Source organism: Balaenoptera borealis (genome assembly GCF_965194805.1).
Source record: "Balaenoptera borealis genome assembly, chromosome: 20".
In the NCBI taxonomy this organism is placed as follows: domain Eukaryota; kingdom Metazoa; phylum Chordata; class Mammalia; order Artiodactyla; family Balaenopteridae; genus Balaenoptera; species Balaenoptera borealis.
Window position 1 is genome coordinate 47,406,314 of NC_138879.1, and position 12,395 is coordinate 47,418,708.

Here is a 12,395-nt window from a genome sequence, read left to right on the forward strand (position 1 = left end):
TGCCCCGCTGACAGGGGGCTGCAGCTCGCTGCCCCTGCCCAGCATCACAAGAGAGTATATTCACCCAGCACACCGCTAGCCCGGGAAAAGATCAAAATTCGAAATCTGAAGCATGGTTTCTACTGAATGCGTATTGCTTTCGCATTATCATAAAGTTGAAAAATTGTAAATTGAACTATCGTAAGTCAAGTGGGAGACCGTCTGACATAAGATATTTTATGGTATGATCAAACTATGGAATGCTACATAGCCTCTAAAAGGAGAGAGAGACCAAAATACAGAGAAAGATCTCCAGAACATACTGGAAATTTAAAGGGGAAAGAATAAATCACAACAATAAGTACAGTGAGATGTAACTTACAGTTAAAAAAAAAACTATAAATGTGCTTGTACGTATATTGCTACATAATCACGCAAAGGAAGGTTTGGAAGGGGAACACCAGACTAACAGTGTGGGGAGAGAAGTGTGTATGGGCGTGTGTTGGTTTTGTGTCTGTGGGGTGAGGTGAATTAAGAATGACTTTTACATTTTCCTGTGTTGTACAAGTGTATGAGGGTTTTGAAAACTATAGTTAGAAATATGATAAAGCACACTGCCTTGAAAATTACATGAAAAGGTAATATTTAAAAAAATATGACATTCAGGGACTTCCCTGGTGGTCCAGTGGTTAGGACTCTGCACTCTCACTGCCAAGGGCCCGGGCTCAATCCCTGGTCGTGGAACTAAGATCCTGCAAGCTGTGCAGCATGGCCAAAAACAAAAAAAAGAAATGACATTCATTTAACATACTTTTGAGGAGTCATCATTTTTTAAAGTGTGAAAGTGTCACATAAGCTGTTGGAAAGTAATGGCTTTGATTTTTATACGTAATGGTGTACCAGGACCTGGCTCGGGTAGGTTAGAGAGGCATTAAGAGCAAAAACACTTGAACATAACAGACTTCGGTGTCATCTTAGCAGGCCAGCACTTAGCCGCCTGACCTTGGCTTCTCACCCTACTGTCCCAGCTACATCAAGAACTATGGAGAAGACTAAGAAATAACATGTATGAGGGACTTCCCTGGTGGCGCAGTGGTTAAGAATCTGCCTGCCAACGCAGGGGACACGGGTTCAAGCCCTGGTCCGGGAAGATCCCACATGCCGTGGAGCAACTGAGCCCATGCTCCACAACTACTGAGGCTGCGCTCTAGAGCCCACGAGCCACAACTACTGAAGCCCACAAGCCTAGAGCCTGTGCTCCGCAACAAGAGAAGCCACTGCAGTGAGAAGCCTGCACACCGCAACAAAGAGTAGCTCCCGCTCGCCGCGACCAGAGAAAAGCCCACGCGCAGCAACGAAGACCCAACGCAGCCAAAAATAAAAATAAAACAAACAAATAAATAAAATAAAAGCATATAGGCGTGACTGATTGCCTGAGCTACCACTGATGGGAACAGGGGAGCTGCTGAAGCTAGCTGGAGATTATAATCTCTTTAGATTTAATCAGGGGGCATGCACGGAGAACCGGAGTACCAATCAAAACAAAACTGGGTGTCTAGGATATGGGAACATTCAGAACTATCGGAATGTCAGTCAAGAACAGACGCCGGTGTCCAGGATGTGCAGAAAATTCCGGAATGAAGGACAACAAAAGAAACTGTCATCATGAAAAGTCATGCACTTAAAACAGTCCATAAAGAAGCGCCCAAAAGACATTTTGAACAAGATTTAATATAGAAATTAAACTATATGCTTCTACTATAAGTTGGCTTGGGAGCTTTTGCCACCCATAGTGACAACAGGATCTAAGTGTGGTTGTGCTTGAGGGTCATAAGGAGGCATTGTGGAAATTTGTAGGGGGTATTTTTGGTTATCACAATGTTGGGGGAAGGGGTTATGCTACTGGCATTTAGTGGGTAAAGATCACGTAATTCAGACATTCTGTGATTTTTTTTTTTTATGAGAAGTTTCATAAAAAGCCCAGCTATTCAGGAGAAGGAATAGCTGGGATCGTTATGGAGATCCCTCTTAATGTAATAAAGACACTGTTTCGATCTTAGAAAATAACATCCTCTGCACAATGTCTACTCAATTTATTACAGTACAGCTACTTCAAAAATAATGAAACCAGTTGCAAATATAATAGGATATTGGAGACTCCTTTTAACAGAATTAGAAAAAAGCAGTAAATTGACAGAGGCGCATGAAATTTAGAGATCTCACTGGATCTCATTAACAAAGTCTGTTTTAAAATTACTTAGTATTTCCAGCCTACCTGTATAGGCTTACAATTTTTTTGGCACAAAGAGAAACATTATGAAAATTCCTCCCTTGGAAGGTTACTGTTATTTTTCCATTTTATACTGATGCTATCCTCAGAGATGCACCCTAACACTCCCCTACAGACTGCTGTAGTACTTTCTCCTTTACTTCTCCATCTTTTTCCCATTACCGATTAAAGGATTAAAGGACAAGGTCTCCAAGATTTTTTTTTTTTAAGTATTAGAAACTGAATTTATTCCTCATTTGGTGACATTTCAAGGTAGAAAATATGTCTTCTATGATGACTTCATCATCAGTTGTACCCTATTCCATAACAGGAAATTGTTTTGTTTATAAAAAGCCCAGCTCATTTGTGAGAATACCACATGCTCCTATTTTCATACCCAAATTTCTCATATCTGTACACTTCCGTATTTTATTTATCTTAAGAGTGTATAATCTGTCTTTCCAGGCTTCCTCCTTCTATTAAAGATATTTCTCTCTTTTGCTTATCATAAACAGTCTAGCCTGTTACTACTTAATGCAGTTTTCTTCACCTGATGTCCACCTATCTCTCTGCTCTTTCATCTTCCTAGACTTTTGTACCATGTAACTCTCTTAAACTCAAACTTATATTCATTATTATTATCTTATCTGGAAATAGGGAGAAGGGGGATAATGGAGTTGGGAGCTTCAGCATAGGGAAAGGTTTGGGTTGCAGGGCGAATGCAATGAGAGTTGACAAGGGACTTGTAAAAGGACAATCAGTGGCAATGGGACAGCATGACTTTGTATTGGAGATGGTCACCCTGGTATCATGACTCTCCACGACATTGTGGGCCACTTGGAAGCAGAGAAAACAAAAATGAGGGGACTAGGGCTGATGACAGGCCTGATGACATGGAACCTTGGGAACGGTTTTTGTTAGTTTTTAACTACATCCCAATTTCCTCATCAGTGAATAGCAGATAATAACTACCAACCTCAGAACTGCCATGTAGATTGAGACAATGTATACTTAGCATGGTGCCTGGCATATAGTAAGGGCTAGGAAATGTGAGCTATTATTATCATCATTAAACATAAGCGCTGTGAGCAACCAGAACGCTCATCCATCGCTGGCAGGAATGCGAAAATGATAACAGCCCACTTTGGAAAACAGTTGACCAGTTTCTTATAAACACAGACTTACTATACAACCCAACAATCCCACTTCTACGTATTTACCCAAGTGAAATGAAAACTTATGTTCACACAAAAACCTGCCTATGAACGTTTATAGCAGTTTTATTCATAATTGCCCCAAACTAGAAACAACCCAAATGTCCTTCAGCCAGGGAATGGATAAACAAACTGTGGTATATCCATATAGTGGCTTACCACTCAGCAAGAAGAAATAAACTACTGATACATGCAACGACATGGATGATATACAAATGTATTACGTTGAGTGAAAGAAGCCAGACTCAAGAGGTGACATATTGTATGATCCCATTTATATGACATTCTGGAAAAGTCAAACTATAGGGACAGAAATCTGGTCAGTGGTTGCCAGGGGATGAGGTGGGGCATGAGAGAATTTGGGGGGATGATGGAACTGTCCTAGGATTTGATTGTGATAGTGGTTACATGACTATATGCATTTATTAAAACTCACGGCATTCTAAACGACATGGGTGGATTCTACTGTATATAAATTATTTCTTACTGTATATAAAAAATGAAAAACATCCAAGAAAGATGGATATAATTATCATTTCCTTTAAAAAAAAAAGGCATTTATATTTCTGATTATAAAAATGCTACAGGCTCATAGACATTTTGGGAAAATGTGCAAAGAATGCATTCCATCACCTGTAGAAAAGTAGTATTTCTTGCTATGATTTTTTTTTAAAATTTATTTATTTATTATTTATGGGTGTGTTGGGTCTTCGTTTCTGTGCGAGGTATGATTTTTATAGGCACAAAATACACACACATGTAAACTGGGACCATGCTGTATATTTTTGCTTTCTGAAATATATTATGCATATTTTCCCATGTCATTAAATAATTTTCAAAAACCATGATTTTGAGTCAATAATATTCTATTATGTAACCGATTTATATTTTTAAGCCTTCCTTTACTGTTAGAAATTATATTGCTCCCATCTTTTTTTTACCACAATTTTGATAAAAAAAAAAAAAAAAAAAAAAGCTCATTGGGGCCAGGGACGCTTCATCATGGAGTTTTACCATGTTTAACTGATAAAACAACTCTTCCCTTGTCTGCAATTATCTCATCGTGTCTGGAGGAAAAGTGGTTCCACAGGGTGACCTGGCTCTTTCCTTTGTGGTGCATAAGGGCTAGACACACTCATATTACCTGTATTACTAGCTTAAACTTGCATAGCGCTTTTAATTTTTATCTCTCGCCACATCCTTGCAGGGTAAGCAGGGCCGATGTAGTAATTTGTTCAAGATCACACAGCTCATCATTCGTGGACCGTGACTTCGACTCCAGCTACTCAGAGTCTCAGAAAGTCAACATTTCCCCAGGGCGGGTCACTGCCTAATCTGGCTCTTTTTCCCCGCCCCCGCTACTGCCACTGAGCAAGGGGCCCCTGGGTGCGGACGCCCCCAGAAAACGCTGCCTAGAAGCTTGGCACACGGGGAATTTAACTCTTGTCTAGTGGACAAATTCCCATCCTACCAATTGTCCTTGGCAACATCGCCACTTACCAGCTGGGGTCATTTCTCCCCCGATGGCTGGGGGGACACCTACTGCCACTGAGCAAGGGGCCCCTGGGAGCAGAAGGATCGCCGGCCTCGCGGCCCGTGAGAGTTGCTGTCATTCGATCGCGACGCTGCTGGGGCGCACCCTCACTGGGGGGTCCTGCCGGAGCGGCCGGGCCCTCCCCAGCGCCAGGGTCCAAGTGGGGAGGGCGCCTTCGGCGAGGTGAAGCGGGTCCCCACCATCTTAAGGAGGGGTGAGGGCAGGTGGGGGCCGCCGGACTACAGGGCTGCCCGGGGAGACTCCGGAAGGTGACAGGAACGCCTCCTCCGGGGGAACCAGAGGTCAGTCCTCCGCTATCCCAGAGTGCCCCGGATCCCGGAAGTGCCTGGCTTCCCGGAAGTGCCCTACTGGCTGACAGAGCCCAGGCTAGCTGGAGCGCTGCCGCTGGAGGGTTGCTGTTCTGGGGCGTGGGTGGCTGCAGGACGTGCGGCTCGGGGTCGGGGTGGGCGCCGGGAGGGAGCTGGGCGGCAGGATGATGGAGGAGGAGGAACTGGAGTTCGTGGAGGAGCTGGAAGCCGTGCTCCAGCTCACGCCCGACGTGCAACTCGCCATCGAGCAGGTGAGCGTTCCGCCCCTCGACAGGAGGAGACTGCGGAGGCTGGGGCAGCTCTGGGGGTGGGACCTGGGGTGGGACGCCGAGGAAGCGGTCTTCGTGGGAGACGTGGGAACTAGGCGCAGAAGGGCAAGGAAAGGTTTTGGTGGGAAGTGGTGGTGGGAAGGGGTTTCTGAATCTAGAGGAGGGAGAGAATCTTTTCTAGGCCTTGATTGTCTTTGGAGGGTGGGGCATCCTGGTGGGTTTGGGCAAAGGAGCTCTGTCTCCTGAAAGGATGCACCTAGAAGAAGGGACCTCATGGGTAGCAACCTCAGGTTTTTGGGGTTGCGGGGCTGTTCATTCATTTATCGGGCTGGTGTCGCAGTGTTCCGGATTCTCCATCTAGCCCCTTGTGAGTGACTCGGAATTGAGGGGAAGAGGTAACCTCTATTTTTGAAGCATGTCGCAAAGCAGAGGGGCAAAGGTTAAAAAAAAAAACCCAAAAAACCCTTTACCATACTTAGTTGAGAATTCCTGCTGTTGATTAGTTTGGGTTAGGTTGAAGAATATTCCCAGGTGGCTTCTCTTCCCTGCAGGGACTCTTCAGTTGACTAAATTCTCTTTTCAAGTGTATGGAGTTTTTAAGAGTGATGATATTAGAACTAGCAATTCAGACCCTTGTACAGGGTAACGCTCCTGATAAAGGGAGAAAAATCTCCCTTAAAGAAGTTGGTGTAGGGGATTTAGGAAAAGGAGGGGTGTGCCATACTTAATGACCACTGGGAAGTTTTTTGAAGTAAAACATTATTACTCCTATCACTGATAGTTAATATTTATTGACCATTAATACTTACTATGGGTCTGCCAGTGTACTAAGTTATTTGTTTGTATTGTCCCATTTATAGATTTTTAGATGTGTTTCCTTGGAGTGGTTGGATTACTCATTCACAGCACATTTGGCAGATGCTGAGGATGCCAGGCCACTGGGCAAAGGTTTTGGTGTTCAAGTCACACTGCTTCCCACCCACCTCCGTCTGCCAGAAAGAGACATACGTTTCTTTTTTTGTTTGTTTTTGTTTGTTTGTTTGGCCTTGCCTCAGGGCTTGTGGGATCTTAGTTCCCCTACCAGGGATTGAACCTGGGCCGCCCGCAGTGAGAGCACGAGTCCTAACCACTGGACTGCCAGGGAATTCCCAGAGACATACGTTTCATTCCCTTTGGACCTAGTGGGCTCCAATAGAAGAAACAAATAATGCAGTCAGTTATTGTTTGACAAGGGTTTTAGAAGAGCACAGTTTTTCCTATTTTTTATATAGTAAGGTTGAATTCTAGCATAGGTTTCTCCAATAAGCAGACCTCAAAAAAGAATTTGCTTTCCAGAATAACTGCCTTGAGCTGGTGAAATCTAGTACCCAGTGGATCACTTAACTGCTTTTATAACCCACCTTGTTACATGTTCTTCAAATTGCAACATTTGAAGGGAGTTAGCTATATTTCTCAGAAGGCAGCTTGCTTTCTTCTGTAAAAGAGATGGACAGTTCCTAAATGCCAGCTCTCCACTTCCTGATGCTGTCTGAGCATAATAATCGCTTTGATGCATAGTGAATTCTACTGCTGAGACATCACTGAGACATGGTGTATAATAAGTCTGTTATCAAGATTCCCTTAATACAACCATGTCATCCACTGGCTTGATCTGATAGTGTACAATGCCCACTTATTTTACCTTGTCCTTGGGATTTCGTGGATATCTGCAACTTTTAACTATTGCACATTCTTTTAGTTTTACCAAGATGTTAAAATTACAGATGTTGGTGAAAATTACAGATTTACTTTACCAGATATTTTATTGTGCGTCTGTTGTTGTTAAGCCTCGTAAAATGAAAAAAGCTATGGTCTTTGCTTTCAAAAAACTTACCAACCAATAGGGAGGAAAGAAATAATACATAAAGCAAGGCAGAAAGATACGTGATTTTTAATTCTCTATCTTTATGTAGGTATTTCCAAGCCAGGATCCTTTAGATCGAGCAGATTTCAATGCTGTGGAGTATATCAACACCCTGTTCCCAACAGAGCAAGTAAGTATAGAGTTTCCTTCTTGCAGTGGCTTCTGGCTCATCCTGAATATTAATGATGTATTACGTGTTATACTACATAATCTAAGAGACCTTGATAAGCAAGTGAGAGTTAAATTCAAGTTAGACTGCATTGTAACCAGCTTTTTTTGGGAGGGGGAGGGTTAGCTAATACCAAATACTGTTGTTGTGTTAGTGTGGAATTCTCTGTATAGTGAGCATATTATTAGAAATCGTACCCTTAGGTTGAAAGCGTCTGTCCTGTTGCCCCCCCACCCTCAATTTTCTGTAGTAAATTGGGAAGTGGAAAGGATTTTTCGAATGTAATAGGGGAAAAATGGGAATGAGGTAGGCAGGATAAGCCTGGAGTTAGAAAGCTACTCTGTAAATTTCAGAACTTTGATTTCTAGCCCAGCAGACTATGGGTGGGTGTTGGCCCATTTATCCTGTACTGGGAGTAAGGAGGAAGAGCCAGTTTTAGTGGTAAGTAGGGTAGAAGTAGGGGGTAAAGGTGAGCTCAGTTTTGAACATATTTGGGCCATCCAGGCAGAAATACATAGTTGGATATTTGAGTCTGGAGCCCATCATTGCCATAACTGTTAATATTTTGGCATATATCCTTCTAAACTTTTTCTGATGGACATGCTGATTTTTAAAATAAATTTGGAAAAAATGGTATCATACTGTGTGATTGTCTTTTCTGAGATTTCACAGATAGCCTTTAGAACTCATCTTTTTCTTTTTTGGCTGCACCATGTACAGCTTGTAGGATCTTAGTCCCTGGCCAGGGATTGAACCGGGGCCCTTGGCAGTGAAAGTGCCAAGTCCTAACCACTGGACCGCCAGGGAATTCCTAAGAGCTCATCATTTTCTGTGAAAGACAAATTCTAGGAATTAGCTGGAGATAGAAATTTGGAAACAGTGGTATAAAGAGAGCAGTTTTAGCCACGAAGAGATTTAATTCACCCCAGCCTATCAAGACAGCTAACTCACCACAACAAATTGTTAGATTTGAAAATTATATATATAGGGAACCACCAGGTTCTCCCTTCTTCCTGATAAGTTTTTGTGGGTTTTTGTTTTTAAACTACTGAAGGTAGCAAAAGACATTTGTTGTTCCACAGATTCAGTTATATGTCTTGTCTAATTATGTCCCCACATCCATGGTGATGTATAGTGAAGTTTCTTAGGTAATTCAGGAAATTTATGACACAGGGGTACCTTTATTTCCCCAAAGGGGAATTAAAAGGTAATAGAAAGTAAAAGGTAGTAGTAAGGGCATGATTTATAATTTCTGTCAGCTATTGCTAAATCTTGGGCAAAATCCATCTATATACCTCATGGACATTGCAGTAGTTGCATTGTAGTTGTGGCACAGGGGCTTAGTTGCTCCGCAGCATGTGGGATCTTCCCGGACCAGGGCTCGAACCCATGTCCCCTGCATTGGCAGGTGGATTCTTAACCACTGCACCACCCGGGAAGCCCTTGTTCATTTATTTTGCTTTTTTGTTTGTTTATTTTTTATATTTCACATATGAGTGAAATCATACAGTACTTGTGCTTCTCCGTCTGATTTATTTCACTTGATACCCTCAAGGTCCATCCACCTTGTCGTAAATGGCAAGATTTCATCCTGTTTTATGTGTGACCTGGTTCTCGTATCAGACCTGTGCCTGGCAGGCTCCTGCCTCTTCCTGCCAGCACAGGTTGCCGGTAGCAATTTAAAGCACAATTCCTGCATCACCCCCAGTTCCTTCTGAGGTAAAATATCTATCGGGAGAGAGGGAAAGAGGGCTTATAAAATTATATTTTGAAAACTTCAGTTAAAATGGTGCTATAAAATTGTACCACCTCTATTCCATTAGGGGGCACCCTTTCCTCATGTTTTCAGCTCACTAAATTGATACTAGTCCATTGTTTTTAGTGTCATTGTCTTAAAAATAGAAATAACTTTATTATAATTGCAATTGCAGTGCATTGTCAATATAGAGCAATTAGAAGATACTCATAGGCAAAAAGAAGAAAAACTTAAAATCCCTCTTCTTCATATATTACAACTACTGCTACTGATTTCATAGGTTACAGCTACTAATATAGACTCTAAGTACTAGTGTTTATCCTTCCAGGCTTTTTTCTAATGGACCTAGACACTTAGAAAAAAATAGAGGTATTTATTTATTGACGTTTAACATAATGTGGAGGAGTATACAGATCCTAAATGTACAACTTGATGAATTTTCACCAAATGAATAAAGCCAGGTAACCACCACCCAGACCAAGAAATAAAACATTTATAAAATAGCCCCTTCTTGCCCCTCCCAGTCACTACCTCCGCCAGAGTTAACCACTATCCTGACTTCTAATGCAGGAGAATAGTTTCACTTTTGAAATACTGTAAATGGAATCATACAGTATATGCTCTTGTGTCTGGTTTGTGTGTTTGTGTGTGTGTGCGCACGCAACGTCATGTTAGTAAGATTCATCCATGTTGTTGTCTGTTGTAATCATTCATTCTTTTTTTTTAAATTAATTAATTTATTTATTTATTTTTGGCTGTGTTGGGTCTTCATTTCCGTGCGAGGGCTTTCTCTAGTTGTGGCAAGCGGGGGCCACTCTTCATCGCGGTGCGCGGGCCTCTCACTATCGCGGCCTCTCTTGTTGCGGAGCACAGGCTCCAGACGCGCAGGCTCAGTAGTTGTGGCTCACGGGCCCAATTGCTCTGCGGCATGTAGGATCTTCCCAGACCAGGGCTCAAACCCGTGTCCCCTGCATTGGCAGGCAGATTCTCAACCACTGCGCCACCAGGGAAGCCCCATTCATTCATTTTTGTTGCTGTGAGGGTTTTGTTGTACGAGTTTGTCACGATCCTATGTACCAGTGGTCAGGAAATTTCCTGTAAAGGTCTAGATAGTAATTTCAGGCTTTATGGATTATTTAGCCTCTGTTGCAGCTACTCAACTCTGTCTTTGTAGCTCAAAGGCAGCTGTCGATAATATGTAAACGAATGGACATGGCTGTTTTCCAATAAACATTGTTTATGAAAAATAGATTCCAGGCTGGATTTTGCAGTTGTTGCCAACTACTGCTATACTTCCCCCGCCCTCCCACCCCGGCTGCACTGCAAGGCTTGCGGGATCTTAGTTCCCCAACCAGGGATTGAACCCATGCCCCTGCTGTGGAAGCACAGAGTCCTAACCATTGGACCGCCAGGGAATTCCCTATACTTTTTTTTTTTTAAGTAAAAATTGTATCATACCATATGATTAGTTTCTTTGAGACGTCATAAATAGCCATTATAGTTCATCATTTCTCTGTGAAAGAGGAATTCCAGGAAGTGAAATAATAGCTGGCACTTTTCCTTCTTTATTGTAGTCTCTGGCAAACATCGATGAAGTCGTGAACAAAATTAGACTGAAAATAAGGTAAGTAACACCGTGTGATTATTAATAATTAATGAAAGTATGCTGTTCATTTAGTTAATCACATTCTGGATCACACTTATCTGTAAGAACACTAAAATCTCAAGTTTGCTGTAGATGGTAATCTTTTTAAAAATAGTTCATTTTTCTGGGTTTCCATATGAGCCTTGTGGCAAACAACTCGATTCTTTGATCAGTCTTCAATTATTTATTTTAAAAAAAGGAAGGAATCTGTAACAGGCTATTCAAAACAGTTGATTATAAAAGGAGACAAAAGCATTTCTGCTATATTTTAGTGGCTTTATTTCTCTAGCAGATTTACCCTTTTTTTTTTTGTATCCCCAAGGCTTAGATATGAAGCTGGGCTTATATATGTCTCCCTTGGCCATGTATCAGCTAACAATATGGTCAGATCTGCTGGTTGGCGCGGGTGGTGTCCCAGGACTAAACATTGTGATTAATCTAGGATGTCTAGGGTGGTCATCAGATGTCCTTTCTGCCAAATAGCCTTATTCTGGTTTATCCATGTCTGAATTTCCAGTTTTGACGCATGGTAGATACTCAAAGTTTGTTTGTTGTAATTATTATTGTAATGGTTGATATTATTACTTTAAATATAGTTTTTGTTGTTGTTGTTTAACTTGTGATGAGGAGAAGCCTTCATTTTGAATCCAGGAGATGATTTTTTTTCCCCTGACAACCTTTGGGTTTTTAGGTGAAGACTTCTGCCATTAATGTTTTGTTCAGTTGGGTGCCTTAAAAAGTACAAAGAAGGGACTTCCCTGTTGGCGCAGTGGTTAAGAATCTGCCTGCCAATGCAGGGGACATGGGTTCAAGCCCTGGTCCGGGAAGATCCCACATGCTGCAGAGCAACTAAGTCCGTGCGCCACAACTACTGAGCCCGTGTGCAACAACTACTGAAGCCCGTGCGCCACAACTACTGAAGCCTGCATGCCTAGAGCCTGTGCTCTGCAACGAGAGAAGCCACCACAATGAGAAGCCCATGCACCACAATGAAGAGTAGCCCCTGCTCGCTGCAACTAGAGAAAGCCTGCGCACAGCAATGAAGACCCAATGCAGCTAAAAATAAATACAAAGAAGCCTGTTGATCGTTTTGGTGGACTTTAGCTGTAACAATTGTAGTAGAGACCACTAAGTTTTACAGGGTTTGCACAGAAAATGAAAATTCCCCCATGATCCAAAAATCACTTGCGAGGGGCTTCCCTCGCTGTCCAGTGGTTAAGACTCCATGCTTCCCAACCTAAGTGTCCATCGACAGATGAATGGATAAAAAAGATGTGGCACATATATACGATGGAATATTACTCAGCCATAAAAAGAAACGAAATTGA

The 12,395-nt window shown here is 42.2% G+C and overlaps 2 protein-coding genes across 9 annotated transcripts in view; one reads left to right on the forward strand and one right to left on the reverse strand.

Annotated features, from left to right (window-relative positions):
* Positions 1 to 5,315, reverse strand: part of TLCD3A (TLC domain containing 3A) — a 24,967-nt gene extending 19,652 nt beyond the window's left edge. Inside the window, exon 1 of one of the 7 annotated variants that reach the window (XR_014238169.1) lies at positions 4,963 to 5,281. Coding sequence is in view for 2 of the 7 variants with exons in the window: in XM_082370813.1 (XP_082226939.1) it covers positions 4,963 to 5,075 (113 nt within the window). In the remaining 5 variants the exon portion in view is untranslated. Of the gene's footprint in view, positions 1 to 4,962 lie in introns of all 7 variants that reach the window. The other 6 variants (XM_082370815.1, XM_082370813.1, XM_082370814.1 and 3 more) reach the window with 6 other exon arrangements.
* Positions 5,316 to 5,327: 12 nt separating this feature from the next.
* VPS53 (VPS53 subunit of GARP complex) overlaps positions 5,328 to 12,395 on the forward strand; it is a 125,469-nt gene continuing 118,401 nt past the window's right edge. Inside the window, exons 1-4 of one of the 2 annotated variants that reach the window (XM_082370609.1) lie at positions 5,457 to 5,576; positions 6,455 to 6,542; positions 7,547 to 7,627; positions 10,997 to 11,046. In XM_082370609.1, the coding sequence (XP_082226735.1) occupies positions 6,513 to 6,542; positions 7,547 to 7,627; positions 10,997 to 11,046 (161 nt within the window). In that variant the 5' untranslated portion in view covers positions 5,457 to 5,576; positions 6,455 to 6,512. Of the gene's footprint in view, positions 5,577 to 6,454; positions 6,543 to 7,546; positions 7,628 to 10,996; positions 11,047 to 12,395 lie in introns of both variants that reach the window. The other variant, XM_082370608.1, reaches the window with a different exon arrangement.